Source organism: Nesoenas mayeri (assembly GCF_963082525.1).
Source record: "Nesoenas mayeri genome assembly, chromosome: 3".
Lineage (NCBI taxonomy): Eukaryota > Metazoa > Chordata > Aves > Columbiformes > Columbidae > Nesoenas > Nesoenas mayeri.
In genome coordinates this window covers 68,277,725-68,305,719 of record NC_137544.1, presented here as the reverse complement: position 1 = coordinate 68,305,719, position 27,995 = coordinate 68,277,725, and the positions used below count along the sequence as shown (strand labels likewise).

At 40.5% G+C, this 27,995-nt stretch overlaps 1 protein-coding gene across 3 annotated transcripts in view; it reads left to right on the top strand.

Annotated features, from left to right (window-relative positions):
* Positions 1-27,995, top strand: part of SASH1 (SAM and SH3 domain containing 1) — a gene marked incomplete at both ends in the record, with an annotated part of 539,456 nt that overhangs the window by 430,550 nt on the left and 80,911 nt on the right. For all 3 annotated transcript variants that reach the window (XM_080342260.1, XM_080342259.1, XM_080342258.1), the window contains one exon: positions 15,221-15,349. In XM_080342260.1, the coding sequence (XP_080198386.1) occupies positions 15,221-15,349 (129 nt within the window). The remainder of the gene's footprint in view (positions 1-15,220; positions 15,350-27,995) is intronic.

Here is a 27,995-nt window from a genome sequence, read left to right as displayed (position 1 = left end):
GCCTGGCCTTGAATGTCTCCAAGGATGAGGCACTTACCACCTCTCTGGGCAACCTGTTCCAGTATTTTACCACCCTCCTTGTAAAAAAAATTCTTCCTCATGTCTAGCCTGAATCTCCCCTCTTTTGAATTAAAACCATTAGCCCTTGTCCTGTCACAACAGGCCCTGCTAAAAAGTCTGTCCCCATCTTTCTTATAGGCCCCTTTTAAGTACTGAAAGGCTGCAGTAGGGTCTCCCTCCAGCCTTCTCTTCTCCAGGCTGAACAACCCCAGCTCTCTCAGCCTGTCCTCACAGCAGAGCTGTTCCAGCCCTCTGATCATTTTTGTGTCCTCCCCTGGCCCCTCTCCAACAGGCCCATGTCTGTCCTGCCCTGAGGGCTCCAGAGCTGGACGCGGGACTCCAGGCGGGTCTCACCGGAGCAGAGTTGCCCAAGATACAATCAGCCTTATGGGCTGCAAGTGCACATTTATAGAATAATATTTTTTATTATATTTTATTTTGTGATAATGTGTCCTGTTCATTGTTTGGAGAGATTTGGGGGGAAGGTCTATTTTATTTCTTCTTTCATCAGTGGAGACTGTTCAGTTATAGGTAGTGCAAAATGGTTGTCAGTTCTTAAAAATTCTGTTTTCCTCTTTAATTACTGCTGCCTTTATTCTGAGCATTTTGCAAAGAGGCATGAAGTGGAGTCTGGTGCTGTGTCATCCGTCCCTGCTGTGGTGGAGTGTCCTGTTGTGTACTGAACTGAAGAGATGCTGGGATGTGTTGTCTCAGTGAGGTATATTGTTTCTTGCTCAGCCCACATCCAGCAAAGTATTGTTTAAGTTTTGTGTCTGGGAGCAAGTATATATGTGCAGATGGATAAAGTTTGTAAAACCTAAGCTTTGCATGATAGCTATCTAAATTCAGGAAGTTAACAGGGAACAGAAGGTCAAGGACTTAATTTATTGGCATGACGATGAAGAGGAGCTTAGTACCACATATGGTGTGTGTTCATGCATAAATGAGAAAGGAAGAGGATGCTTCTGCACATCCTTGTTACAGACCTTTTCATGATGAGTCTCACTGGGTTTGGTCAGTATGGAAGTTGAGTTCCTAATTAGCAAAATTCAGAGAACAGAAAGATGTGGATGTTCTTAATGTTGCTTTTTCTCTCTGATGGAACAGTACTTTCTTCATGTAATCTTTGCCAGGTTATTTGTGGTTTTTAATCCTCATCTCAAATGTACTTAGAATACAAAAGATTGTACAAGTTTGCATTTTTCGTCTGCCAAACCTAATTACAACTACAGCAAAATGCTCACAGATATTTATTTTGTAAACTGCCATGAAAAAGAGAGGGGAGGGGAGTAAAAAGGTATGTTAGCTCATCTCTGGACCTTCTGCTATATGGGTTTGAGAAGTTAAAAAAAAAAAAAAAAAAAAATAGGCAAAGAGTTTTTTTCTCCTAATTCACGCCTCTCTTAGGAAAATACCTCTCATATGAAGAGGAAACGGAGGATGACAAAGGACAGGTGCAGTGACTCAGTATCCAGAACTGCTTTTCTGTGGCTAGAAAAGTGAAAAGAGATCATGAGAAGGGTAACTTGTGACTGTTAGGAAGAGGGATTTAGGAGAATCACGTGAAAGGAAGAATTGCTGCCTCCATGGCAGGAAACGGCTGGAGCATCCACTGGGACCTGGGCAGGGGAAGGTCAGCACACAGGCTGCCTTCGGGGAGGCCCAGAGGAGGTGGCTGCACAGTGTGGACAGGCAGGGATTACGGAGGAAGTAAGTAATAGAGATTTGATACTGGTTTGGAAATGACAGGGCTCACTTCAGGCACTGAGTAGGGATATCAGAGAGCAAAGTAAGCCTTCATGTCTCATTGGTTGCATCTTGTTTTGCTTAAAGACAAATACAGGCTATAGATGGGTAACCGTCCATGTGCGTATGAGTCAGGTAAAACTATGCCAATCAGGTATTGCCAGCAGGTCCTTCAAATACGTAATTTGTAGCAGAGCACTGGTTAGCTAAAATGGGCTGAGAATGAGAGTGTGATTTAGATGCCCTGACTCGCTGTTGAAACAACTTATTCTGAACCCACCTTTGCATTTTGGTTTGTACCTCTCAAGCTTTGAAGAGCTTTCCACATCTGATTATCCTTTCTCCTTGGGACAGTCATACAACAAAATCTTTGTTTCCCTTCAAGTCCTAATTCTTTATGCATGAGGCAACTTATTTACTATATGTCCTTTCATTTGAAACTGATAATGGTACATGCTGTGAAAAGTGGTACAACATCTTCCTTTCGCTCAGGGAGCTCCCTGCTGGTTTTGTGGCACTTTAGATGTGTCCTGGTATGTAAGTTGTCCTGCCTCTCTTGCTGGGTTCATGGTTTGGTGTTGCCTGGGTCTCTTCTTTCATCTCAGAAGCAGAGTCTGTGAGGAAACTCCTTCCATCTGAGACTTTTCTTCTTCTGTTACAGTCACTTTTGCAACTAGGTGAGATGTTTTTCTTTGGCATGACAACTCTTCTGACAAATGGTTGCTTAGTGGGATGCTTTCCTTTTGATGTTCAAGTTGCTATGCATAAAGTTGCTAGAGTGAGAACTTGGCTTACCCTCCAGGTCCAAATGCCTTTATAAGCAGTTGTCGTCTTTCAACCTGTGATTCAGGGCCTTGTGTCAGTCAGAACCAGCTACTGGATTTTGTAGAGTCACACTTTTTTTTATGGTGAGCTTTATTGACAGACATGGGGATTCTCCAGCTTCTTCTTTCTATGATCTCTTTAGCTGTGTAAGGCTCTTCAAGTTGTTTCATGTTTCAGTTGGAAGTGCATCTCTGTGATGTGCAACACTTGAGTAATGCATTCAGGCTCCAGTAGAAGCAACATCTATTATCAGTGGGCAGAGTCACTGGACTGACAGCACCCACAGGCTTAAGCACTTTCTTGAAACAAGCACGTAGCACCCTGCTTGTTTGGGGGCTCCTGTAGGTACTAAATTGCATGTTGCCCCTTCAGAGAAATACATGCTTGCAATACCTGAAAAATATGGCAACCATGCAGTTATTCAAGCCCAGACTCTGTAGGATTTGCTCTGTAGGTATGCAGAAATACTTTTGTTTTATTTGGGTAAGAGACCTGTTTCACCTAATTAGGAAGCACTTTGGCAATGATGAAGCAATATGAGCACACAGGAACACAAAAAGCCCATCTTCACTGTACACAGATAAAGGGAAATGAGCAAATAAAATGTGAGATCCCAGAGTAGAAAGGATTATAAGCTGGCAAGTGATAGAGTTCTTATTGCTAGGTTGATATCCCTAGTTGATATAAACATGAGGCCCTGTGCAGTCTGTGGTAGTTAAAAGATACGCATCTAAATAATATTTAAATAGATTCTTGCATTTTTAAGACCCACTGGAGTGTAATTGTATTCAACTTAATTAAATGAACTGAAACCCCCTGATAACTGAGCATTACTGCTCCTAAATAAAACATTCTCCAACGAGACTTCATGATGCTTAGTTAAAGCGATAAAAAACCTGAGCTCAGTGCCATGAAGTTTTGCATGAGCAGCTTTATATTTAGCTTATCCATGTGCTACCTGCAGGGGTTGAGAGTGTGTGTTAACAGGGCTGTGCCTCTACTGGAGTCAAAAGCTGAGGCTTCACTGAAGTGCTTCAAGACAGAGTCAGTCTTTCTGGTTTTACTTTGTTTATATGAGTGTGGGCTGTCTATTTAAGCTAGTTCATTAATGCACAAAGAGCGGGGACCTCCTGTGCCATGCTGGCCACAGGTACCTGGTCCCCACAGAAGAGAGGGCTTGTGGGGGGCAGGTGGGATGGGCAGCATCAGTGAGGGGGGTGCCTGGGCCCAGGTTGCTTATGGGAGCTACAGAAAACCATTTCTGCTGCTGCTAAGCAGGGGGAAGCATGGATTGCTGCCATGCCCAGTTTATGGTTGTTTCCTTTCCTGGTGAAAGACATTCCATCAGGAAGTGGTAGGAGTGAAGGCGAGGTTAGTCCCTGGGTACACAGAAGTGTCGGGTGTATCCTCCAGGCTGTAAGCTGCTGAATTTCTAGAAGGAAGAAAAATAGAAGAATAGGAGAATTTGAGAAAGCAGCTTAAATGTTAATGTTCTGGCTTTCCCCAGCTGACAGCTGGGCTTGCAGCTGTAAATCAAGGGCACACGGTACCATGTGCTGCTGGGCACAGCAACTGGGATAACTGATTTCCATATCCCAAAACTAGAGGAGGGACCCTATCATGGCTTGGTGTGCAGAACAGTATTTTCTCATGCTTTGTAAAACTGGATTTTGAGGTGAAGGCAAATACTCCAAGATTCCCTTTCCCCCTTTCTAAAACCTTCACATGGGTAGCAGGAGAGTGCCCGTCTCTTGGAAGTAAGCCTCTGAATTGGCACACCCAACTTCATAGTAGCATTTCTAAATGCTGGGGTGCTCATCACTGAGCTGGGTGCTGTATGACTGAAGGTGCAGTGCTGCCCCATAGGTCTCTGTGTTTAAGTGCAGATGAGGTGACAGGCTCATCCAGCCAGAAGAAACCTGAGGCGGCAGCATCCCTGGGGGCTTTCATGGGCTCTGGCTTCCCTGCAGAGCAGGAGAGGGCTGTACTGTCACCTTCCTTCTCCGTAATTGTAGCTGAGGTGGGGAGGAATGTCCGAGTGCAAGATTCGGCTGCTGAGGTGGTGAGAAATTACAGAAGGCAGGGAGTGTTCTCCTCCTTCATCAATGCATTCTTGAAGCCAGTATGGCTGGGTTTCAGTGGGGCAGGGGGAAGCTGTTATCCTTGAGGAGGTCCAGGCAAAAAACCCGTTCAGCATCTCAGCCTTGGCTCTCAAAATGAATGGTGGGGAAAAACCCCAGACCCAGAGAAGCAGAAATAAAATTACAAGGTTCACACAACAGTACACTGAAGGAGCAAGGGAAAGGGATGGAGGAAAAGAGAAAGAAGGATGAGAAATTTGTTTGAGTGATCTTCCTGTTTTCTGGGCAAGGTATGTCCCGCTTGTGCCAGGTGGTCCTCGTGGAAAGCATAGTAAATTTTAAGATGAAGGTGGTTGTCCTTACTACCATGATGCTTGGAAAAATATATGAGTAGAGAGGAACAAAGGTCACAATAGATACTCGTCACTGTCACCAGGGTTTTTATACAGCACCTACCACAAAGCAGAATAAAACCTCATTTCTTCCCCAAATAAATTACAGATCATACGAGCTTCTGACCATCAGGGGGAAAAATAAAAATTTCATAGGCCAATATAAATTTAGTGCATTTTATTTGGAGAAACTATTTAGGGACCAAAGTGGATAAAAATTTTTTTTAGTAAACAAGCGATTGTTTTGCCTTGGGTAGTGTGGTGACCATGATCTCTATGTCCCTTATGCATATACCTGTTAGAAACCTGTGTATATTGTGTCTCAGGCAAGAGTTAACTTGCACAGTAAATATGTAGGGTGCTATAGAGGTTTTACTGCCATGTATTGGTGCAATAGAGATTTACAAATCCAAAGTTTAGCAAGTACTTTGCTTACCATTTTATGATCTTGATAAGATACCTCGTTTAAAGGATGAAAGGATTAGGTTAGAATAAAATCCCAAATAGGAGTAGAATATTAGTGTACTGGTAGATGGCATTAGTATTTTGGATATTGTTCATGTATGGAGATTGACTTAAAGACAAACAGAGCTGCAAAAACAGTAGGAAAATTATTGCCCATTCCTAAAATAAAACCACCCTTCGAATACTTCTCAGCATACTCGTAAGAGTATGTTCATATAGAAACCCTTATTTTACAGTACTTTCTGATATTTTCCCCTCAGTTGAAAATGAAACCAGAATTTCATGCAGTGTAATAATTGTTAAATAGGATTTCAGTGTCTCTTGGTTCATTGACTTAGATTAGTGCATTTTATTGTTTTATTGTTTTTCACTAGTACATCCATCTGTGATGAAATGCCCCTTAGTGATTACTGGTATAAAGTAGAAATCAGTTTTGACTATGCTTTTTGTACTAAAACATGGACATAAACATAACCAAAGTTTGCTTTCTCTGAATCTAACATGCAACTTTAGCACCTTGGGATGTACTGTAAACCACACTTGCTGAGCTTATACAGCTGTCCTGAGATACTGTTGTCTTCTCATTTTGTTTTTACTTTAAATATCCATGTTTTTTTCTTCACATGTTTTCTATTTGTTTTTTGTTTCAGGCTACTGTTTGAATGAATTGCTCATGGCTCAGTTATGTAGACCCAAACCATCACAGAGAATTTGTTTTTGTCATATTTTGATACTACTATATATGAAGAAAATATATAAATTTTAATGAGACCTCCTTCACTATTGCTGTTGATATGTCCAATTAACTGAGATAAAGATTTATCTCATAATCAAATTAAGATATTTGGCTTTTGCATATCTGTTTCATTAGTCTCTAACTTAACTCAAACATGAAGCCACCTCATAACATACACTAAACTTCCTGATTCTGAAACAAGAAATTCATCTTCATCTCCTTAGTAGTGCTTTAATCACATATATGTTCATTTCTCAGTTCTTGCTGTTCTTCTGTTTGCCATTTCTTTCTGCTCTGTCAGGATAGAAGCCCACTGCAGCTGCTGTGCCCGAAGAGACACATTTCTACTCAATTTGAGAAAAAGTCTCAGCAAACACAGTGTGCCAAAGGAGAAGGCAGCCAGAGCAAGGAAAACAAAACTGATGAGAGGACATGTCAGGTGCAGCTATTATATGGCTTAAGGAGTTGTTAACTTATTCTGCCTTACAAGCTGGCAATGAGAACCTGTGCCTGACTCCTGGCCAGCCTGGTGGGAAGTGGCAGCCTGGCAGGTATCAGAGCAGACAGGACTTCTGGGTTACATTTTGATGAGCTTAGTGCAGATCACCTCAGGGAAAGGAGGATGGAAGATAATATACTGTTATTAGGGAAACTGGACATTAAGCGTGCTTTGAACTAACTTTTCATGAATAAAATTTGCATGTAATCTTGTCTGTCAATATAATGAGCATGTGAAAGAGCTGGTTCTGCTTGTGATAAATACCTACTTTTTAGCAATGTTGGAATGTACATTTGCATAGATACAACTTTTTCGTTAGTATGCATGTATATATATATCTATCTCTACATGTGTGTGTGTATATATATATATACATATACACACACACTCACATACACACACACTCATTTTTACTTTTTATATAGAGGAGTTCCTTGGTTGCATGCCAGAGAGAGGAATCCCAGTAGTGTACTTTCAAACTGATTTTAATTTACAAAGGGAAATGCATAAATCACATTCAGAATACTTCTCCTGAGGTGCTTTGTTAGAGTTTTTTGATGAAGACTTCAGGGCTTTATAGTAAAAATGAGAGGAAAAAGATGATGGTGCTGGGTGCTGATGGTGAAGGAAACACTTTATTTGCAAAATTTTGAAAAAGAGTTTGTTGTGATGTAAAGACAGAGCAAGGTTTCATATATATTAGGAAAAGCTTACATAGCTGTGTGGTTTAATATAAAGTTTCTGGGTCTAGAGCAAGTGTGCTCTGAACTCAGTGGACTGTCACAGTTATTTTAGATAACTGCTGCAAAAGCTTTTATATCAAACTACCGTTGTGCTTTCTGCTTACTGTACAGAATCTAGAACTGTTTTAACCATGCCGCAGTGAACTTGACACAGTTTTATTAGATCTATTTTTGTACCTCTGACTGTAAAGCCACATAGCTTAATGACTCAACCCTCAGATGCCGTTAAAATTAATGGAAAGTCTTCTATTGAATTGGTTTGATCTGTATGTTCTCTTTGTTGTCTCAGTGTCCAGCTATAGAGAGGTCAAGGGAACCATGACAACCCTTCAGCATCTTCTAAAATAGCTGTTCTGAATATAAAAATGTCATGACTCCTACACTGAGTATTTTATGCCTTCCCCTGAATATCAAGGCGAGCGCTGGGCTGCCTGGCCCCATGCTTCTGTCTCATTCACATTTCTGACCCCGCTGACTGTCAAGACAGACTTTGAACCTGCCACTTCGTGGATGGTGGAATTGTTACTTCTGCTGAATGGAAGATTGTCCTTTCCAAGTCATAGAAAAAGAAGGGAGCATTTCTCTAGCAGCTTGTTTGGTTTATTTTTAGTGGCAACCATTTTGCAGTGAAGCCAGAAGGCAAAACTTCAGCCTTACTCCTGGCAGAAGGACATCACTAGCAAGGGGCAGGTAAGAGGGTCAGAAATGCGTAACAGATACAAATATTGTGAAGCTCTGCAGGTTTTCCTACAGATGGCTGCCCTCATCCTGAGAATCTGCATTACTGTAGCAAATTGAGACACAAGCACTAGCCAGATAGGTGCACATAGGTTTAACTCTTCTGCTTTGAAAAGGTTTGGGTCCCATTTAAATCTATCTCCTTAGAAAGAACTGTGGAAGAATGCGAAAGACAGTGCCTCTCAGGGTAATCACCTGAGGCTTGAAATAATGTATTCCTACGTTTTGCAGTGCTGGGAGGTATCCTGCTAGTCTGAGGCTGCCTAGGGAAGGATGCACAACTTTCTCAAGCTTCTATGAGCCTATGTTAAGAAAAATATCTAAAAAGGACAACTGTTTTATTCAAAGTTGTTCCATGAAAATCTGAGCATCCCTTGCTTTCTAAGTAAGCTAGTTCTGCTTAACTTTAAATATCTTATAGGATGTGTGCTATGTAGATAAAGTCTTGTTGTGTTTACAGATGTTTCACAAAAATGGGCCCAATTTGAAATCACTGAATCTCTGCAACCAGGATCTGCCCATGAATGAAACTCTTACCCCTTGAAAGGGCAGGGCCTGGAGTTTCAAATGATTGCTGCTTGATTCCTCATTAAACTATTTGTAAATTTTTGTGTAATTGTAACATGTTGCCATTGTGAAATATACTGCTTTGAAACCAGGTGTGTCGTATTGAAACACCTCCTATTAGGCGCAACAATGTTTCCCTTCAGCAGATGTTCTAATTTCATGGCTTTTTTGGTCCCTCCTCCCTCTTACCCCTTTTGCCTCCCCAGACAAGCCTGTTTGCTCTGGCCCATGTTCTGGCTTTCATTTATGTACTTCTTACAGCTATCCAAACCAAAGGTATTATTGAAATGCAGGGTCGTGTTCCACAAATTTTTGGTAGGCGTCCCTGTTAAGATCCAACTGCCAGAAATAAGCTGCTAATGTTTACAGTGACTCTCGACACAGTAGTCCAGTGTTTCAGGCACGGAAATGGATTTTTCTCTTCTTGGGCTGTGAAGGTCAAAAACATGCCTTTGCCAGGACATGATTGCAAAGCGTTGTGAAAGACCATCTTCCCTTCGTTTGTGTCCTTTCCACATACATTTATACTTTAATAGGAAAAAAATCTGATGATTTTTTTTGCCTTCACGGTTTCTGACCTGTTCCTAACCTCCCAGTTTATGCATGTGCTGTGGCCATAGCTGGGGTGGTTTGCAAGTTAGGAACTTGTATAGCTGCATTGTGTGCTGTAATGTGCATTGCCATGTGCAGATGGAGACCCATCTGTCTCACTGACCAAATGGCCTTGTAGCACGCACATCTTTTTTACATTTTTGAGATTCGTGCAGCTACATGAATTTCACCCAGTGTCTTGGAGAGTTAACACATATATCTGATAATCAAGACCCCTTTCCTGATATTTGTAACATCTGCTGGAACAGGAGAAGCATATGCTGGAATATTTTTCAGAATTTGAGACGGAAAAGTACAAACTCAAATAATTGGGGTTTTGGTAGCTTTTTTTTAAACTCTAATTTTGCATGGAAATTTATGCAGAAAGTAGGTATACTGTGCCAGTGCCTAGTATTTAGATTCATATCAAGGTTCATTAAAAGTATATGTTACTTAGCAAAGTCTTTTATTCTTCCTTAGCTAATAGTGTTATTTTATTACTATTATTAAAATATGAATGCATTTTTACTTAATTTTATTGCCAACAGAGCTCTCTGGCAAAGCATTTTTCTCCTTTACACTTTCAGATGTCAGATACAAAGGATTCTGCCAACTTGTGAAACTAACTGATGTGCGGTGACCGCTAAATTCTAACTTGATAATAAGTGTCAAATTTTTCCAACTTTTCTTTGTAGTCACTCCATTAACAGGAATCCCAACGGATTCCTTTGGTATTCACATGCATATCAGAACTAATTCTCTGGGAATTCCAGGACAATTCATCACTTACTCTGTGTTTTATGACACCAAAAAATGTTTCATGCATACATTATAAGATGGAAGTTTAGGAACGCATCTGACAACTGAAAATAGAAATCTGAGAACTTCTGTCTTCATTAGAATATTCTATTAAATCTGCGTTTTAGATTTAACCATTTAAAGCTAGTAGGTTTTTTACTTTCTTGGCTATGAGGTTATTTTACGGAAAAGTCTCAAGCAGCGGTGGAGTCTTAGGAGAAACATACTGTAACTTTTTATGAGTAAATTCAAGCATTTCAGGAATGGTATTTCTGCTCAATATTTGTGTTGCTTACGAATTTTTTCCACCAGAGAAGATCTGTGGGATTATATAGCTGGAACATTGCGGTTTGTATGGCAAATAAACACAACTGGTGCAAAGCAGCCTTCATGGTAGGGCTTTGCTTGGCTGTTAAATTCGTAACAAAATGAGAAGTAGTTTATTATGAGGTCTTGGTTTTAAAAATATTACTGACCTTAAGCGGTTAAGAGGACATAAGTGGCTACTGAATTATAGATATATCAGTAAGAATGCATTTGAAAACAATGTCTTTTTTAATTAGCCTAAGATAAGCTGTTTCAAATATAGGAGCCTGTCTATGTCAAAATGCAAAATGGGGCACATAACTGAAGGCTTACGTTAAATTGCATTGGCTTATTATTGTTGATATCAAACAGCTGTATGTGTCTTCCTACCTGTGAAAATAAAATAGCAGTCAACATCTGTTTAGATCTTGTTGTATTAGTATTGGAATGCAGGGCTATTAATAAGGAAAAAGGAATGAAAAAACTGATGGGTTTAGACTTATATTTCTATTATGTTAAAAATTGTCTAGGTTTTGGGTTGCGTACGAAAGCAAGAAGGTATAAGGAACTTATGACAATTAACATTGGCTCTTATTCTTTATGTATCAGAGTGAAATCTATTTAAAATTATGTTAGTTAGGAAAGTTTTGTTGTTCTATTAATAATGTTAGAGATTTTTTAAAAAAATTCCATTCACTCTCTGTGCTTTGTAAGGGTATAAATGACTTCTCAGGCTGGAGCTAAAGTTTTGCATGTGAATATTTTACAAATATTCAATTTCGACACAAAATAGAAATACAAAGTACACTGATGATAATTTTGTGTGAGACAGTTTAGAACTGTTTGGAGAGTTGTGGGGGTTCAAGTTAATTAACACACAGACAAAATGCTGTAGTTCAAAATTCGTCTTCTGATATCGAAAGTAGGTCCTCTCGGCCATTATCAGTGCAGTAGAAAAATGAAGCATCTTCTCTTTTTTTTTAGTTTTGCTGTGTTTTTATAGTACTTGAAGAATAAAGGAGGATGATGGAGATAACTATATGTAGGGATAAAATGTGAGGTAATAAAAAGCAGATTGTCTATTACATTATTTCCTTATACGTAACATGATTGGATGCTGCGGGATGTGAAATACTTGCTGTCTTTGGCTTGGGTTGATTTGCGTATCTGTGTTGTTTGGGGTTTTTTTTGACAAAAACAATGCTTTTTGGATACCTGCACACATAAACTTGTAAAAGAAGCTCTTTGCCACAGAGATGAATGATTCAATTGGCGACTTCCACTACAACTTCCTGACAAACTGAGATATAAATGCAAATGTTTGTATTTTTGTTCTCATTTTTCGAAGCTAGAGACTTCAAACCCCAAAGCTGTCTGTATCTAGTTAGGCGGCTGGGTGCTGCTTTTGTGGAGTGGCTAACTGGTAATACGAACTGCCCTCCATTTGGTAACCCAGCAAAACTTTATGGCAGGGTTGCAATGAGTATATGTTTCAGTTATCAGTTCCCATCTCTAGGATCTTGTGGGTTTTTTCTGTTCCTTCATGGTTTTTTGGATGTTAAGCTTGCTTTCACACAGGACTGGCCTGCCCTAGAGGGCTGGTCCGCGCTCTCTTTGGAGAATATCCCCTAATTTGAGTCCCGAGTACTGAGAACAATCTCTTCTGTCAGTCAGTCAGGCTGGTGCCTGCAGCTCAGCGTCTCTGGACCTTGGGTCACCAGTGGGTTTGGTGGCTTGTGAATAGGCCTTTCTTTGCAGCCGTGTGCTCACTGGTGGGGGGGCCACCCGACTTCTGTGGGTGCTGCAATCCAGCTAATTTTGCTCTAGGGACAGTCACAAGCCCTCAGCCTTCTGGAGAACACCTTTAAGAAAATCATGGTGAACTGCATGCTAACATAAATGAAAAATGAGTGTTTGTTCAGCTTGGTTTGATCCGTTGTGCAGTGCCAACACAATCTCATGAGTGGTCCATGACCACGAACATGAGGAGCGCAGGTGTGAGAAGGTGTGTAGTGGAGTGCTGGAGAGGGCTGCTGCCCTCAATTCTTCTCCACCCAGCTCTTGGCTAAGCTGAAGTTCACCCGATGTCCTAGGATTTGGAGTTCCGGAGACTCTGTTTCAGAGTCATGACTTTGCCTTCACAAGTTACACCTGTTTCCATGAAATCTAACAGTTTACCAAACTGGGAGGAGATGGACTGAGAAAGTAAATAGGCAGATTTCATATACTTCTAATAATGGGTTGGTTTCCCATCTTGTTCTTCTAACATTACTCTTTCCAGCTCCTATAATCTTAACTGGCAAAGCTTATAAAGGAGTAAATAGACTCTAGCAGGGGAAGATATTCCAAAATGGTAATTTTTTTGTAACCCTGACAAAAGGATGTGTATTATGATGGAGCGTCTGGGATTCAGATGTCACGTTGTCTCTTTGGAAGTCATATAGGTTTTCTTATTGCTTGCAACAGTGAGCAAATGAAGTTAAGTTTTGGGGTTGGTTTTTCTGTTTGCTGTTTGTTTCCCCCCCCACCCCCCAACACTGCAGGATGTTATACAACAGAAGTTTTCCTTACTGAGCAGGCAAACCCCGTGAGAGCGGCTCATTGTGCTCATGGGATCAGCGAGCGTGTCCTTAGCCACCACAAGAGTTTCCAGTTGCACCAGCAGATGTGTGGAGCTTGTGGCACAGGCAGAGAGTTGGAAGTTTCTTCCCCAGCTTGTTGGGAAGTGCTGGATGGTGAGGAGGTGGCTGGAGGAGGTCGTGTGCTCCCTGCCCACTGAGCGGGTCCCGCTGCTGCTCTGGTAGAAAGGCTGGGTAGCACTGTCGTGCTCTCAAAGACACTGTTGTTTTGTCCTCGTAAACTACACACTTGCTTAGTGGTGTGGAAAGTTGTTTGTCCAAAGTTCTGAAGTTCCCAAACGTGTATTTGCACTAAGGAATCTGATCTTTTAATCTTTGAAACATATTCTGTTTGGGGTCCTTTGGCAGGTTGAGAGGTGGGAAATACAGTAAAAATATACATAGGTATGTATAGAGGAGGGTGTGTGCATTGATATATATTTACTTAGTGTAGTTAATTTGCTTCTGCTGCTTCAACAAGTGACATGCAAGTTGTTTTCCACCTATACTGTATAGAGTAGTTTTAAGTAACTGCAAACTGTTCTGTATTTTGGGGAACATGAGCTCTACAAAACTTTCTAGGGCATTTGACATAGCTGTTGTTCATGTGGTATTGCACTTTTATGAAGTAGAGTGTGTTTCACAGAGTCTGAGGTTTAACAGGCTTTCACTTTGATTTAATCTGAAACGTCTTTTTCAGTTCTCTGGAAGTGATACTTCATTAGAATGGATCTGCCTCTTTAGCATAGTCAAGAACGCCAAGAGCAGGACCACATACTTATTTCCAAATGGCAATAGTTTCAGTAAGGTGTGGTTTCCGATTAAAAGATTTCCTCCTAGCTAATATGCTAAAACTCTGCATTGCAACTTATGTATATTATTAGCATAATTATTTTTAAATTATTCCTCGATTGCTTATATTTTCTAAATATTCAAGGCATAATTTTATATGTGTTGCATCTATTAATAGCAACAATTAAATAATGCTGCAGTGTGTTCTTGTTCTTCTGTCAGAATGTGCATAAAGTATATACTGCTAGCTTTCAAAGAATGTATGCAAGAACATGCATGCTCTTTCATAAATTAGACAAATAGAGAAACCAAATTACTTCCTCTCATCATTCAGACCTATTTCAAGTGTATGAATATTGTACCAAAAAATTGTTAATTCACCCTGCCCGCCCCATCACCCAGCCCTCCCTGGCATACATATCTGAAGCGTAGAAGGATTTCTCCTGCCACTTAAAATCCAGCCTGTTTTTTGTTTTGGTTTGGTGTTTTGTTGTGGTGGCATGTTTTGTTTGTTTGGTTGGTTTGTTTTGTTTTCCTTGTTTTCTCTTTATTTGTCCATCATTTTAAGAGTATAAATTTTGACTGTAATTAACAGATGACTAGATTCCTGGCTATAGCCATTTTGTTAACAGGGTAGTAATCCTACCTAGCAAAGTAGACGTTTGGGACTGAACAAACCGTGTTTCCGCCTCCAGTATATCTTGAAAGACTGACTGGCAGAGCGTCTTGGTGGGTGGCATAAACTTGCCTGTTAAAGTCATTTGGCTGAAATTGTTTGCAGTCTGTCTGATTGTGCTTATAAGCAAGAAATTTAATGTTTTAAATTGCTGTTAGTCATTGTCAAGGAAAGAAGGGCAACTCCCAGTAAATAAGGTCAGTGAAATGTATGTAATGGCTGGTTATTGGATGAGTGGGCAGCTGCTTGGGAGAACCAGATGGAATATGAATACATGTAGGTGGGAGAGAATTGAGACAGATAATGCCTGGGAATGGGTTGTTCCTCTGCTCTGTGTTGCTGTTCCTGCCTTCTCTCTCTGTGTACGAGTTAGCAAGGACCCACCTATTTCTGAAGAGCTGCTGTGGTACTGCAGTTTTCAAATGTTCCTGCATGCATGGGGATAGGGGTTAAGAAGATGACCCAAGAGCTGTCTGGTAGATGTGCTGCAGGAAGGAGGTCTCCCTCAGAGTTGTGGTCTTACTTTTAAATTATAATTTTAAAACTGATTAACCTCTCATTTCTTTTTCCCTTTGTCTTCATCATAGGATGGGTCACTGGGAAACATTGATGACCTGGCACAGCAGTATGCAGACTACTATAACACCTGCTTCACAGATGTGTGTGAGAGGATGGAAGAGCTGCGCAAACGAAGAGTTTCCCAAGACCTTGATATGGTATGTAGAGAAGTTACTACTTTATTAACAAGGGATTGCCATTCATTCCCCAGATGAAGAATGAATATTTCAGTTTGAAGAGTTCTACCAAGGGAAGTTCTACATGTGGTTGTGTTCATGCACACAAATATTTCAACCAGCTCAATTAAACACTTGGAAATTAGCAGGATTCGTTTTTTTCTAGGTATCTGTTATGATTCATTAAGCCTTGGAGACTGCATTTCTTAGTTAGCGTACTTTTTCCTTGTACATATTTGCTTTCAAATCTCAACTCTTGGATGCAAGGTAGTGTGTGATGAAAGCATCATTTCTGTGCTCCAAGATGTTTCCAGTATGAGCACAACAAAACTGTGTGCTATTTTTCATTTGCATTGTACAAACAGTTAAAGTACTGCTTCTCAGAACTCCAAGGTGCAAATACTGGTTTCAGGCTCCTAAATGTAAGTAATCTTCAGTTTTGTGAAGCCTTTTCCATTATTATGCAGTACAGAACTTGTACTCAGTCACTTACTCCTTCAGGCTGGAAAGGACCTCAGAAAGTCTCTAATCCAGCCTTTGGCTCAAAACAGTGTCAACACTGTATTCAAACTGGGTTGCTCAGCACTTCAGCTGTTTCAGTTTGAAGATCTCCAAGGATGAAGGCTTTTCAGCTTCTCTGAGCAACCTGTTGTACTGCTTCACTGTCTTCATAGTGAACTTTTCATTTTTCCTGATATTCTATAAGACAGCCCTCATGGCAATTTGTACTTCTCATGCCACGAGCCACTGTGAAGAACCAGGCTCCATTTTTTTGATAACCTCCCCATATGTACCAGCAGGCTGCTGGTGTGTGTCCTTGAAGCTGTATTTTCCCCAAGCTGTATCTCCCAGCTCTTGCAGGGCAAGGGTTTGAACACCTTGCTGGCCCTCCCCTGGACTTATTCAGGTTTATCAATGCCTGCTTAGCACGCAGGACTGGAGAGCCAGAAGTCATGGTCCAAGCATGGCCTGACAGGTGCAAGGGAAGGATTGCTTCCCTCTACCTCCTGGCTGCAGTGCTGTTGTTACAGTGTGGGATGCTGCTGGTGGCTTCTGCTAAGCCCACTGTCCCCGAGGCCTTTCCTGCAGAGCAGGCTGGCCCAGCCAGTCAGTCCCCAGCCTGTGCCGGTGCATGGGCTTGCTCCTCCTCAGGGGCAGGAATTTGCATTTGTCCATGTTGAGTTTCATGGGGTTCATGCCAGGCCGCTCTGAATGGCAGTCCTGCTCTCAAGCGTATTGACTGCAGCCTGTGGTGGGCATCATCTGTTACCATGGTGAGATGCCCTCTGTTTCCTCCTCGGCTACCTAACAGGATAGGCCCCTGCTCTACTTTGCTAACTGTCCTTCAAGTGCACACATTAACCACTGCTCTTAAATCCCAACTATCCAGTTTTGCACCCTTTCAGCTGTGTTTAGTCTCTGAGGAGTCCCACTTTAGCTGAACCTAATCTATATACAGGTCATCTGCACACCTCATTTTTGCTGTGTTTAAGAAGGAACTTTTAGGATGCCTATCACAAAAACATGTGTTTTCACTTGCTGGACAATTTCCTTACTGTCCTGTAACAGTAGTAAATGTTTGTTACTACTTAGGGTATGTATATTTGTGCATATTACTGAGCTTTTTCCTTTATAAACTTCTTTGTTAGTTTTCATAACGTTTGTAAAGATCACCTGTGACAGAATAAAAAAGCTTTTAGGTCTGCTTTGTTGGGTCTTCAGTATTTGTGTTCCCAACAGTATCATATGTTTTCACATACAGATATTTCCTTCAAGTCTTGTCTTGCAGCAAACAGGTTACTGAAGAAATTATTTCTCTGTAGGTTATGGTTTGGCTGTGGTGGTAACTTCTGTATAACACATACAGAAACTTATAACCAAAGTATGGTTAATACTTCTACTGTGGCAGAGCCAGTGTGGAATCTGATCACTGTTCTGCAGTTCCTCTATTAGATCAAATCCTTTAAGACAAATTGAGGAACTGAAGTTGTGTGATTTTTGTCTTCTAAGTTTGTTTCTGCAGATCATTGCACTGACTGGCTGTGGGGAGTTGTTGGTGTTCTTCCTCTGGCAGCTCTACCTATAACGTGCATTACTTGAAGCTACTTTCTTTCCTCCTTGGGATTCCAGTTTAGCACCTGAGAGGCTTCCAGAGCTAGTATGGGCTACATACTTCCGTTACACAATGAATGGCTGCAGGATCAAGGCAGAGAGAGTCGTCTCCTCTTCCCCACTGAAGTTTGTTAGTTCCTTCTTTATTTTTTAAATTAAAAAAAAAAAAAAAAAAGAAGCAGATCTTTTGCTGCCAAGAAGTTCCAAGTGTTAAACAAAAGGTTATTGTAGGTAATCCCTTTGTAGACAGACCCTTGAGGCTTCTGTGCAAAGAAGCTGATGGCACAGAATGATGGTTCTTGTGAAAAACCTCCACGCTCTGCATACCTGGTACTCTGGGTAGCTGTTGGCAGCAGCGAAACCCTTTTTCTTGGCGCTCTTGGAAGGCATCTCCTGTGTTGGGTAATGAAGCATGCCTTATGGCAGGAGAGGACTCCCATTTAGACAGATGGACCTAATTTGGCTCCCTTCGCTTCCGAAGCTGCAGAAGCCAGGCTGGGGAAAGCCATGTGAGCTTAATTAACTTGCATCAAAGGTGCAGAGCTTCATGCTGGTTTAAATAGATGTGAGCTAACCCAAGACAGACCAGTGAGTGATTCACTAGCTCATTCTGCTAAAGAGAAGCTGTAGTCAGAGAGAAAGTGGCTATGTCAAAAGACATCCTGGAGATTCCTCTTTAGTGGCTCACATATTGAGTTTGCTCACTCCAGTAGTCCAGTGATGACTTCTTGAACTGTCAGGTGAGAGAGAAGATATTGCAATTGAAAATAAAATTAGTGCTCAATTTTTCCTGTGTCCATCACCACTATAATACAGTTTCTGAACATCAGATAGCCATTTTGCTGATAATGCATGAGACTATAGTTATTACTCATTGCAGGAGGTTTGGACTAGATAACCTTTAAAGGTCCCTTCCAACCCAAACTATTCTATGATTCTATGATATTAGCTTGCTTCCACAACAGCATCCAGACAGTGCTGACTGCAGCTGAAAATTGCTCTCCTCAATAAGTAGGCAGGCTTGAGTTAGGTACACAGGGAAGGGGAAACAGGCATGCTGACTTGAATGTGTTTTCAGTGTAATTGTGTAGTATGCCTGTTAATAATCTTCTGTGGAAACAGGAGTTGTTTTAAACAATAGAGCTGCTGAAGTGATCACAAAAGTACTAATATGAAAGACAGAATAGAAGAGTGACTCGTTTGTTGTAATGTTTTTCTTCTATTTGCAGCTTGAGGAAAGGTAGTACATTTACAGAGGTTTTGGAACAGTTAATGGGGAGTAATGCTGGGGGAAATGCCAACTTCATAGCATACCCCAGATGTGTTATGATAGCAAAATGAATGTACCAGATATATATGCAGCCTTCAAACTATTTTGCACCAAAATTATTGGGTGGTTAGTCTAGCCTCGCTTTGCTCTGCCATACATTGCTGTTCTAGCAGGGGTGAGGAGGGTCAGCAGTGGGGTCCTGCCAGAGCAGGAGGTCGGCAGTACTCCTATTCTTCCTCTCTGCACCTTCTGATGGTCTTCTCCCTCTCTTTAGCAACATGCTAGGACAGAGCAGAGCTGATACACATGTAGTGCTAGTGAAAGTTTCCAGGGTTTTGCTGGACTTCAGGTTATTGAATCATGAGAAGGGGGTGCCATAGGATAAACTCAACCCCTGCACTGAGATCAGGTCTAAATGAGGAATAAGGAGGCAGGGAGGAGAGTCTCTAACAACTACCTTAAAGCTAGTGGTCCCATATGCAAAACAATTCATGAAGCAGAAGGTATTAGGATACATCTTTAGTTTTTTGTAATTGTGAGAGATCAGGCAGTCAACAGCTGTGATAGAGCTGGGAGAATGCAGTTTAATGTTTGGATGGCAGTTGTGATGTCTTCCTCTGAAATGCAGTGTGAGTGGTAAATAATACATAGCAGAAACATGAAAGGCCAAAATTAGGTGTGGAGCTGCTTTTATTGAATGCTCTGAACAAAGAGAAAGCGTGGGTCACCCCAGGGGTTGAAGCGTCCTCCAGAAGTTGCGCAGAGTGGCTGCGTCAGGAGGAGCCGTGTGCTAACAAAGAAACGCCTGAGTTGGCAGAGCTTTGCCAAGAACACGTATTTAACAGCGGCTCGCCCAGATTGCCCTTTGTAGCGTGGCCACTGGAAGGACAGAAATATGAACTGTTTATTGCTGCTTCAGTACACTTTGAAAGCATTTTAAGCTGTTTGGGAGCAAGTGTTGATATCTTGATTGTATATTGTACTTTCTAATCTGCTCAACAACCTTTCCTCCAAGACCATGGCCTTTTCAGTCTGGATATCCTGCTCTGGAGTTGAATTTTTTTAAAAAAATCACTTGGTAAAATTGTTTGGGAGAACAGCATATCTTGTAACAAAACAGTAGCTCCAGATGGAGCTGAACACAGAGTATTTTTCCAAATGGTAGTGCCGTCAAGGATTGTTAGTTGTCCTTAACCACGATAACTGCTTTTTGCATTTGGAATTTTGCCTCTGTTTTTGTAATGGAGAATGTGCTTGGGTTTGGACATTAATGTTTGTGAACAGCATGGGAGTTGCCCACATTTCCTAACATTTGGCCTATTCCTGTGCACCATGTGGTTTTTTTGGCTGAGGAAAAACTGCAGTCGGCGTAGATATCATGAGTTTTCAGGCCCATAATGGATCTATCACGGGTAATATTCAGCTGGACATCTGCTAAAATGCAGTTATGGCCAGAAAACTGACTCTGTGAGGATGGTACCTTGTTACTGCTCATAGCTGCTTCCTTTGTGTCTTTGGGATCATATCTGCTTGGCTCACTGACAAAACCAAGTTCGCCTTGCCTGTCAGCAGGGCAGGATTGCATTGATATAGCTGTGAAAGAGCAAACTGCATTCTGTTGTCTCATCCATCACTGACAGCAGCCAGCTAACTGCTGCTGCCAAGGTCTGTATTGTAGCTGATGATCTTGAAGTCAAAGAACAGCTTGAGGTTTTCTGATGGATTCTGACAGCTATGGTTGTGGCACTGAGAAGTTGCACTAATCTTTTGACTTGTAAATTACATAAATTTAAAATGGATGCCACTGGAAATCTAAAAGGCACACAAGGATACCAGTTGTGTGTGTTTGTTTGTTTGTTTCCTCCATTTATTCCATTTTTTTATGTAAAAAGGGAGGTGTTCAGAATCTGACTATATAGATGGTGGTAAAGTACAGCACATGTTTTTGACAAATCAGCTTGCCTAATACAGTGTTTTTACAGTATGTGGGTGTACTGATCTGTGCATATACAAAGTTGGAAAATATAAATGAACGCAAAACCAACATGAGTTTCTCACCTTGGCTCTGTGTGGTTTTGAAAGGTACTCAGCAACAAGTTGTTTGATAACAAATGGAGTTTACCATCTAGATAATATCATCTTGTATAAATGGTACATGTCCAGCAAGGAAGAGTGGAAGAAAAGCAGCAAAAGTAGAATAATTAGTAATTAGAGTGATAGACTAATTAGGCTTTAACCTTTTCAGAGGTGTATTTGGCTGACATTGTGTTATGGGTTGGCAATATCATAAGACTACTTGCAAAGCCGGTCAACCTTCACTGAAGGAGACTAAAATACCCCAGCACTGTTGCAGTCAGGGATTGATGTGTATTTAAGAAATCTCCATGGGAGTTCACCTCTGAAGCCGGCGTTCCAATGCTGAATGTCTTTGTGCAGTCTGCCTGTGCCTGCACTAAAGCTGACTGGCCATGTCCACTATTCTTTGCTTCTCACAAACATTAAAATCTCAGAATCCTAAAATAGACTGCTTATTCCTGCCATGACATTGTCAGCTCTGCTTTGCAAATGCAGCAGTGTCTGCTTTTACCTTTGTCCTGAGAGGACACCTCTCTATCTTCCTGGAGCAGGATCCCACTGTTTTGTTTTGTCTTGCTGGTTGCAAGAGGCTTTCCAAACTATAAGCAACATCTGAGTTGGGTTAAAAAGGTATCCACACCACAGAAAAGAAAAAAAAAAACAGAGCTGGAGAACACACAGATAAGACTTTGCAAATTTTGGAGAGCTTCCAGGCCTTATCAGGCAGACACACAAAAGAAAAAGGAGCAGTAAAAGACATGGACTTTCAAGCATTTTTTTTTTCTCCAGTATAGATTGAATAGAGGGGATTTTGCCTAAATATGAGGTGCATAAAGTAGATTTTGCAGAGAAAATACGTAATAGAGATTTACTATGTCTCAATCTCTCAACATATTAGGTTTTATCTTCATAAGTTAAGTTCATAGTAATTTTTTCATCATTAATGGAGCTTTTCAAAGGTAGACACAATGGAAATTCTGAAACAGACGGGCTATTTTTAGTGTCTAATGTATCATACACCAAGACAGCAAAGGCATTCAACTACAGAGCTAGTATTAAGCATGAAAATAAAACAAGGCTTGTTCCATACACAGCAAAGTGAACACCGTTCTTAAACAGTTCTTAGTTTGTTTAGGACTAGCAGACTAAGTAAAAATCTCTCAACTTTCTGTAAGTTAATCATCTCCTCTAATCTCACCACTGTGTTTGTTGGAAGCCCATTTATGAATAATCCCTTAAGCAAAATCTCTCTGTTTCTAGGCAGACTTTATAGGCTGGAGACTCAGCACACTGTGAAGCTGTAGTGGGTTGGGTGACTTTATCTTCCTTTCATACGTCTGGAGGGTCCTTGCTTTCTGGAGCAGGATCTTCAGTTTAACACTTTTGGTCTTCTGAAAATGTTTGTATATTTGGCAATGTCAGTGTTATGGGAAGAACGTGTTGTCAAAGAACATGTCAAAATTGTTTTTTTCTGAACTGGCAATATTGCTATGAATAAAGTGATATTTATGTTGTAAATAGAAAAGATAACTTCTTGTAGTCTGACTGATAATGGAGGGGAGAAATTCTCCTTAGTGTTATAAATGTTTTTCTAGCTATACTTTTAGTATCATCTGTAGTGATTTGCTTGTCCCTTTACATTCAGCAGGACTTTTACTTTGAACCTAAGATCAGTTGAATATATTCTTACTGTGCTGTTCTTTTATCCTAGAAGCAGCGTATATCTGCTGGAACTGACAGACTAGATTTGTATTAACTCTGTGATTTAATCTCATCGGAGCCTGAGGATGTAGGGGGGATGGGGAAGTTGGCTGACTAACTTCAGCTTCCTTTGTGTACTTTTTTTTTTTTTTTCCTTTTTCCCCTCTGAATTTAAAAATGACAGCAAAACTGGAAGCATACAGCATCATGCTATCTGGACCATTAGGTAAATTTCAGTGCAAAGAATGCAATTGTCAAAAAAGAAAGCAAATTAAATTGTCATTTAAGAAGGTGTATCTTGGAAATAAAAAAAAACCCAAACACATCAGAGAATTCAAACAAACAACCCCAAAGTACCCAAATTCTGTGGTTAACAGTTTCTGTGCCATGCAACCCAGCTTGCCATTCACATATTACTGAAAGAATTCCAAAATTCCCAGCTGAGTAGTATTACTCTGTGAAGGACAGCAATGTGTATTGGCTGGGACAGAAAAGTGTCAGATTTTTGTAACATGACAGCAGCTAAACCAAAAGAAGAATGAACCTGGAAAGTGTAATGTCTGGTACTTTTTGTCCTTCAGCGTGACTCCCCACGCAGCCTCTGTGTACCCTCCTTCTGTCCCTCAGCCGCCGCTCTTCAGTCCCCCTCTGTATGCTGAAGATGACTGATGGTGAATTCAGTTGTTAAGTAATTGTTGCACTGTCTTGCACTTCTTCTAGGTCCTTGGGTAGAGGACTGCCACCCCAGGTTCTAAGGAATAGCAAGGATATCACTCAAGACAGAAGTCTTGAAGTTAGTCAGGTATTCAAAAACCACATTTGTAAGAACCGCAACAGCCTTGCAGGTCATCAGGGAAAACAAACAGGTCTTAATCAAGAATAAATCAAGAGCATGTTGTGATGAGAATGAGAAAAACGTCACAAATAGTTGTGCACATCTGGATGTACTTGGAAACATCTGTTTCTCTGCAGCAGAAGGACACTTCTCCAACAAAGATGCCCAGAGGAAGGCAAGCCTTCATCTGCAAATTCAAAAGGGTTGGTTTCTCTCTCTTTTTCTGTTTTTTTTTCTCTTTGCCCTAGCCTGGACCTGTTCTTCATGATGTAGGTTGTGATGCTACATAGCTACTGTCCTTTGATCTCTCCATGCTTTATCTTCTCTCAGGGTTGTGTAGGTTTCCTGTTTCAGCAGAGTCGCCCGAAGCACACAGAGAAATGCTCCATTTTAAACAAGACGGTCTGTGAATTTTGTGTTTGTAGGAGAACTCAAGCAGTTTTGAAGAGATGTGATTTCTTTGGTGATTGATCAATCGGTTTACCACAAAATAATAAAAAGGAATGGCTATCAGCTGGAAACCCTGCTGCTTTACTCCCATATGCCATATCACTCTTGCTTTATATTTGTAAGTTTTCCCTGACAGTTTAGATCACAGCTGTATCTTACATAAGGGAACTAGGTAACTTCGGATTACTACATCCAGATTTTCCCTACCTCTAGGTCATTTTTGGCTGTTCAAGCAAATTGAGTTGGGGAAGGCAGTAATCCTGTAAAACATACATTTAAAAATGAATGGGTAATATTTTGCTAAAGGATTCAGTTTCAATACCTAATCAAAGGGATGCATTTCTTGTTTTGCTGGGCATGATGAATAAAATCAGTCATGGATTAGAAAATAAATAAAGAAGAAAGACTTGAAATTATTAGCAAAATTTGGAATTCCTAAGTTCCTTATGAAACACGTACTGGTACATGTTCATTTATATCTGCGTCTTGTGCCTGTTGCTGTTGAAGTTCCTGATAAGACCACAGTTCTAATAATTTTATGTAGGCTCCATGTGAAAATAGTGGTGGTATGGTTGTATACCCATGGTCTTTTATGGATGTAAAGAAGTCACTGTCTTCAGGAATAATTTCATATAAATTCAATAGATACAGCTGTAGGAAAACAGACAAGCTTTTCATTATACAAGCATTTATTCACAAGCCATCCAGATAAATTAGGAAGATTAAAAAAGCTAGCAAAATTAAAATCAGAATTTGAAAGCTTCTTTTAAGACAAAGTAGGCTGATAAATTAAACAGTATTTGAAATAAATCCATTTCCCCTTGCCTCGAAGGGGCACGTGTTTCAGGCTTTGGTCAGGTTTCTGTCTTGCTGCATCTACAGACCTGTTCAGATTTCTCCTCATTCTGGTGTCGCAGCAAAGGTTAAGCCATAGTTCAAGTCCGTTTTGACAGAAGAGATTGCTTTCAAAGTTTTGCAGCATGTAGGAGGTGCTGAAAGTCATGCAAATAAGAAAGAAGTCACTCATGAGACTCGCTTTATTATGTTCACGTGGTTAACTACTGAGAGCCACATAATTGGAGCCTTCAGTTGCTAGCCTACACAGAAGCTCACAAAATGGTTTTATTTCTCCTTTGTGTAGCACTGTCCACCGTCAAAGCCCTTTAAAAACATGAATGAGCTCTTGTTGAGTCCTTTGAGTTTGGTAATTTGAGTAACATTATCCTTATTTAGCACTCACCTCCCTGAGATTCAGTGGCTGATGAAGATTTACTTAGGTAATTTCCTATTTCCTCGTCTGTAACTAAGTTTGCAACAGAGTAGCACAAAATTTATGGTGAATTCAGAACAACTGAATAACAGACAATGGCATTACTCTGAGTCTACCCCAATGTAGCTGTAAACAAATACTGGCCACAGGAGCTAATTGAACAGTTCAGGGCCAGTGAGTGACAGACAGACCAGGTGAGTTGCAGCTCAAGCATAAAGTCCAGTCCACTAGACCATACTTAAAGAAAAAAAAAAGTCAAATGTATCTTAAAATTGTGCCAGACTGTTTTAGCATTCCTCATCGAGCATCTTTCAGAGAACTGTCTTACTGTTCTCTGGAGTAAGGAGATCTGATGAAGAGTCTATTTGATTGGTCAATAGCTCACTGCCAGACACTATTCTTCCTACCATCCTTCCCTGACTTTAAACAGCTGGCTGGTATATGGCAGGGATAATGTTAATATAAATGCAGAGGTGGAGAGCTGTGCTGTTTCACTGTGGAGCAGGCTAACATTTATTCAAGAATGCATGGGTTTCACTGGAATAATGTTAGCTGGTGATGGCTGAAAAAAAATGTTATTTCCTTAAGCTCCAAATTAAATATTTCATTTTGAACACCTGTGGGAAGGAATGAGAAATGAGAGGCACGATGTGGAAAGTAGTAGGAGGCAATGGTTTGATCCAGCGGTGTAGAAAACCAAAGTTTGGTTCTCTGCCTGAGGAGACTTGAACTCTTATCTCCTATCTTGAGGCAGAGCAATTTAATCTTCTGTAGTTGTCTTAACCTTATCTGTTCATCAACCATTTTCACATATATAAGCAATTCCTGGTGTGGTAATGGGGATACCAATGTTCCATCTTCCACGTAGGCATCTTCTCTGCAAAGCTAGTGAATCTTTTCTTCCTCACTTGTAGCTTAAATCATTTAAATATTTTAAACAGGATTCAATAGCCTTATTAGGAATGTGAATCTCAACCTGATGGTTTTTGGCTCCTTTTTTATTATTTTATGTACTTTCATTACTTCACATTGGAGTGATACTCTAAAAAGAAGCCAAGCTGCTGACCCTCTAGCAAAATTCAAGTTTATTTCTCTTGAATGCTGTTTTTGACTCCACAACTAGTTTGCATAACTTTTTATTTGTTGGATAGACAATAGAAGGGGAATTATCTCCCTTGATCTCTATGTTTATAAGTAGTGTCCCAAGTTAGCAGCAAGACTAGAACGTAGCTTAACGCCAGCCTGGATGAGCATTTCAGGGCACTTGGTAACTGTGTTTGTTTTTCCTCCTTTGAACTGAGTTATGTTTAGCCTTAGTGGTTTAGTTTTGTTGTGGCTGTTGAATTGCAGATGCTACCTGTAAACTTGCACCTTTGCTCTTGAAATATACGGATGTCTTGTAGCAGTCATCCTTTTTGCTAAAAAATGTTAATGTTCTTCAAAATTTCTTTAAACTGTGGAAATGGAAAAACATCAGGATTTGCATCAACTCTTAGACTTCTATTTGGTAAGATGGAAATATGAAGTATTTCAGGCAGATTTTGATGGCTGAATGACAAGGGGTAGTTAGACACAGAACACATGTTGTTAGAAACACGTAGAAAAAAAATTTAAATATATTACTTTCAGTGTGTTACAGTTCGGCTAAGGTAAACCGTTATTACAGAAACTAAGTAGCCACAAATTTTTCTCACTGAATTTTTGGTCCAAAGGGAGTAAACTTTGTCAGTAGGAGAGAAAGGTGAACATAATTTGGGCAGTGAGACGTGTGCTTTAGAGCTTCCTTTTCATTCTTTCCACTCTTGTAGGTTTTGTTGGGATACTTAGGCTTTTCAGGTGCAGGAGATGACAAGCACTGAAGAAAGAAGCCTCAGCTTTAGGCAAGTGAGAGCAAAATAAGGAATCCAAGGGAGTCTGGAGCAGGTGTCCAAGGAGCTGGGACCTCTCACTGCATTTGTCAGGCAGAAGAAAAGAGAAGAAGGGAATTTGGTCATTGCTTGGTCACAAGGGTCAGGAGTGAAATGTTAGAAGGTTCAGTGAGTAGATCACTAGAAAACTGAGGTAAAGAAAAACATGTAATACACTCTGATGGCTGCAAGGGAAAAATCTGCCACAAAGCAGTGTTATTTTTGCTTATGTGAGTCCTGAACTGCCTCATTTATCAGGGTACCATAACCGTATAGCATTTTAAAGTATTGATAATAAGTAATAACTGGGAAAACAAACAAACAAAAAACCCCACACAAAAAAAACCCAACACCAAGCAAACACTAATGTAGAACAACTTCAGTTACTTTAAGGCTGAGTTAAGAGCCACAACAGATGTCCTGGCTTGCCGAAAACATCATCACTTGGTGGCACACTCTTTTCCTGTGAATCTGTCACAGAATGGTCACTGGCCACAATGCAGGCTCAATTTGATGAGGCTTGAGGTCAAAGGAGGAGATTTTGAAGAGCAGTTTTGACTTTTTCATTATAGGTACGGCAGGAGAAGCAGTGAGCCACAGTTGGGGCTCTGATTCCTACTGTGGTAGGTTACTTTGCAAGCTCAAAGATGAAATGAATGAGGAAAGATAAATTAATGTGTTGAAAAAGAGTGTAATGGAAAGATTGAACAGTTTGTTCATAGAGTGTTTTATATACTTGAAAGCACCTGGGATGGGGTGTGGGGGGAAGAAAACTGAAAGTCACTATAGCTTAGTCCAACTTCGCAAAATGTTAGGAGGACTTAAAACTGTTGATTTTAAGAATAAACTCTACAAATTTGATGAAAACCTAAGATGATCTTGGAATGCAAAGGTATTTATTGCATTATAGCCTAATTTAGAGCAACGGCAGGCTGTGACTATCCCTAGGGTTTGCATGTTTAATGCATTTCTTCTACTCTTAAAAATTACAAAAATAGAAAGGTCTT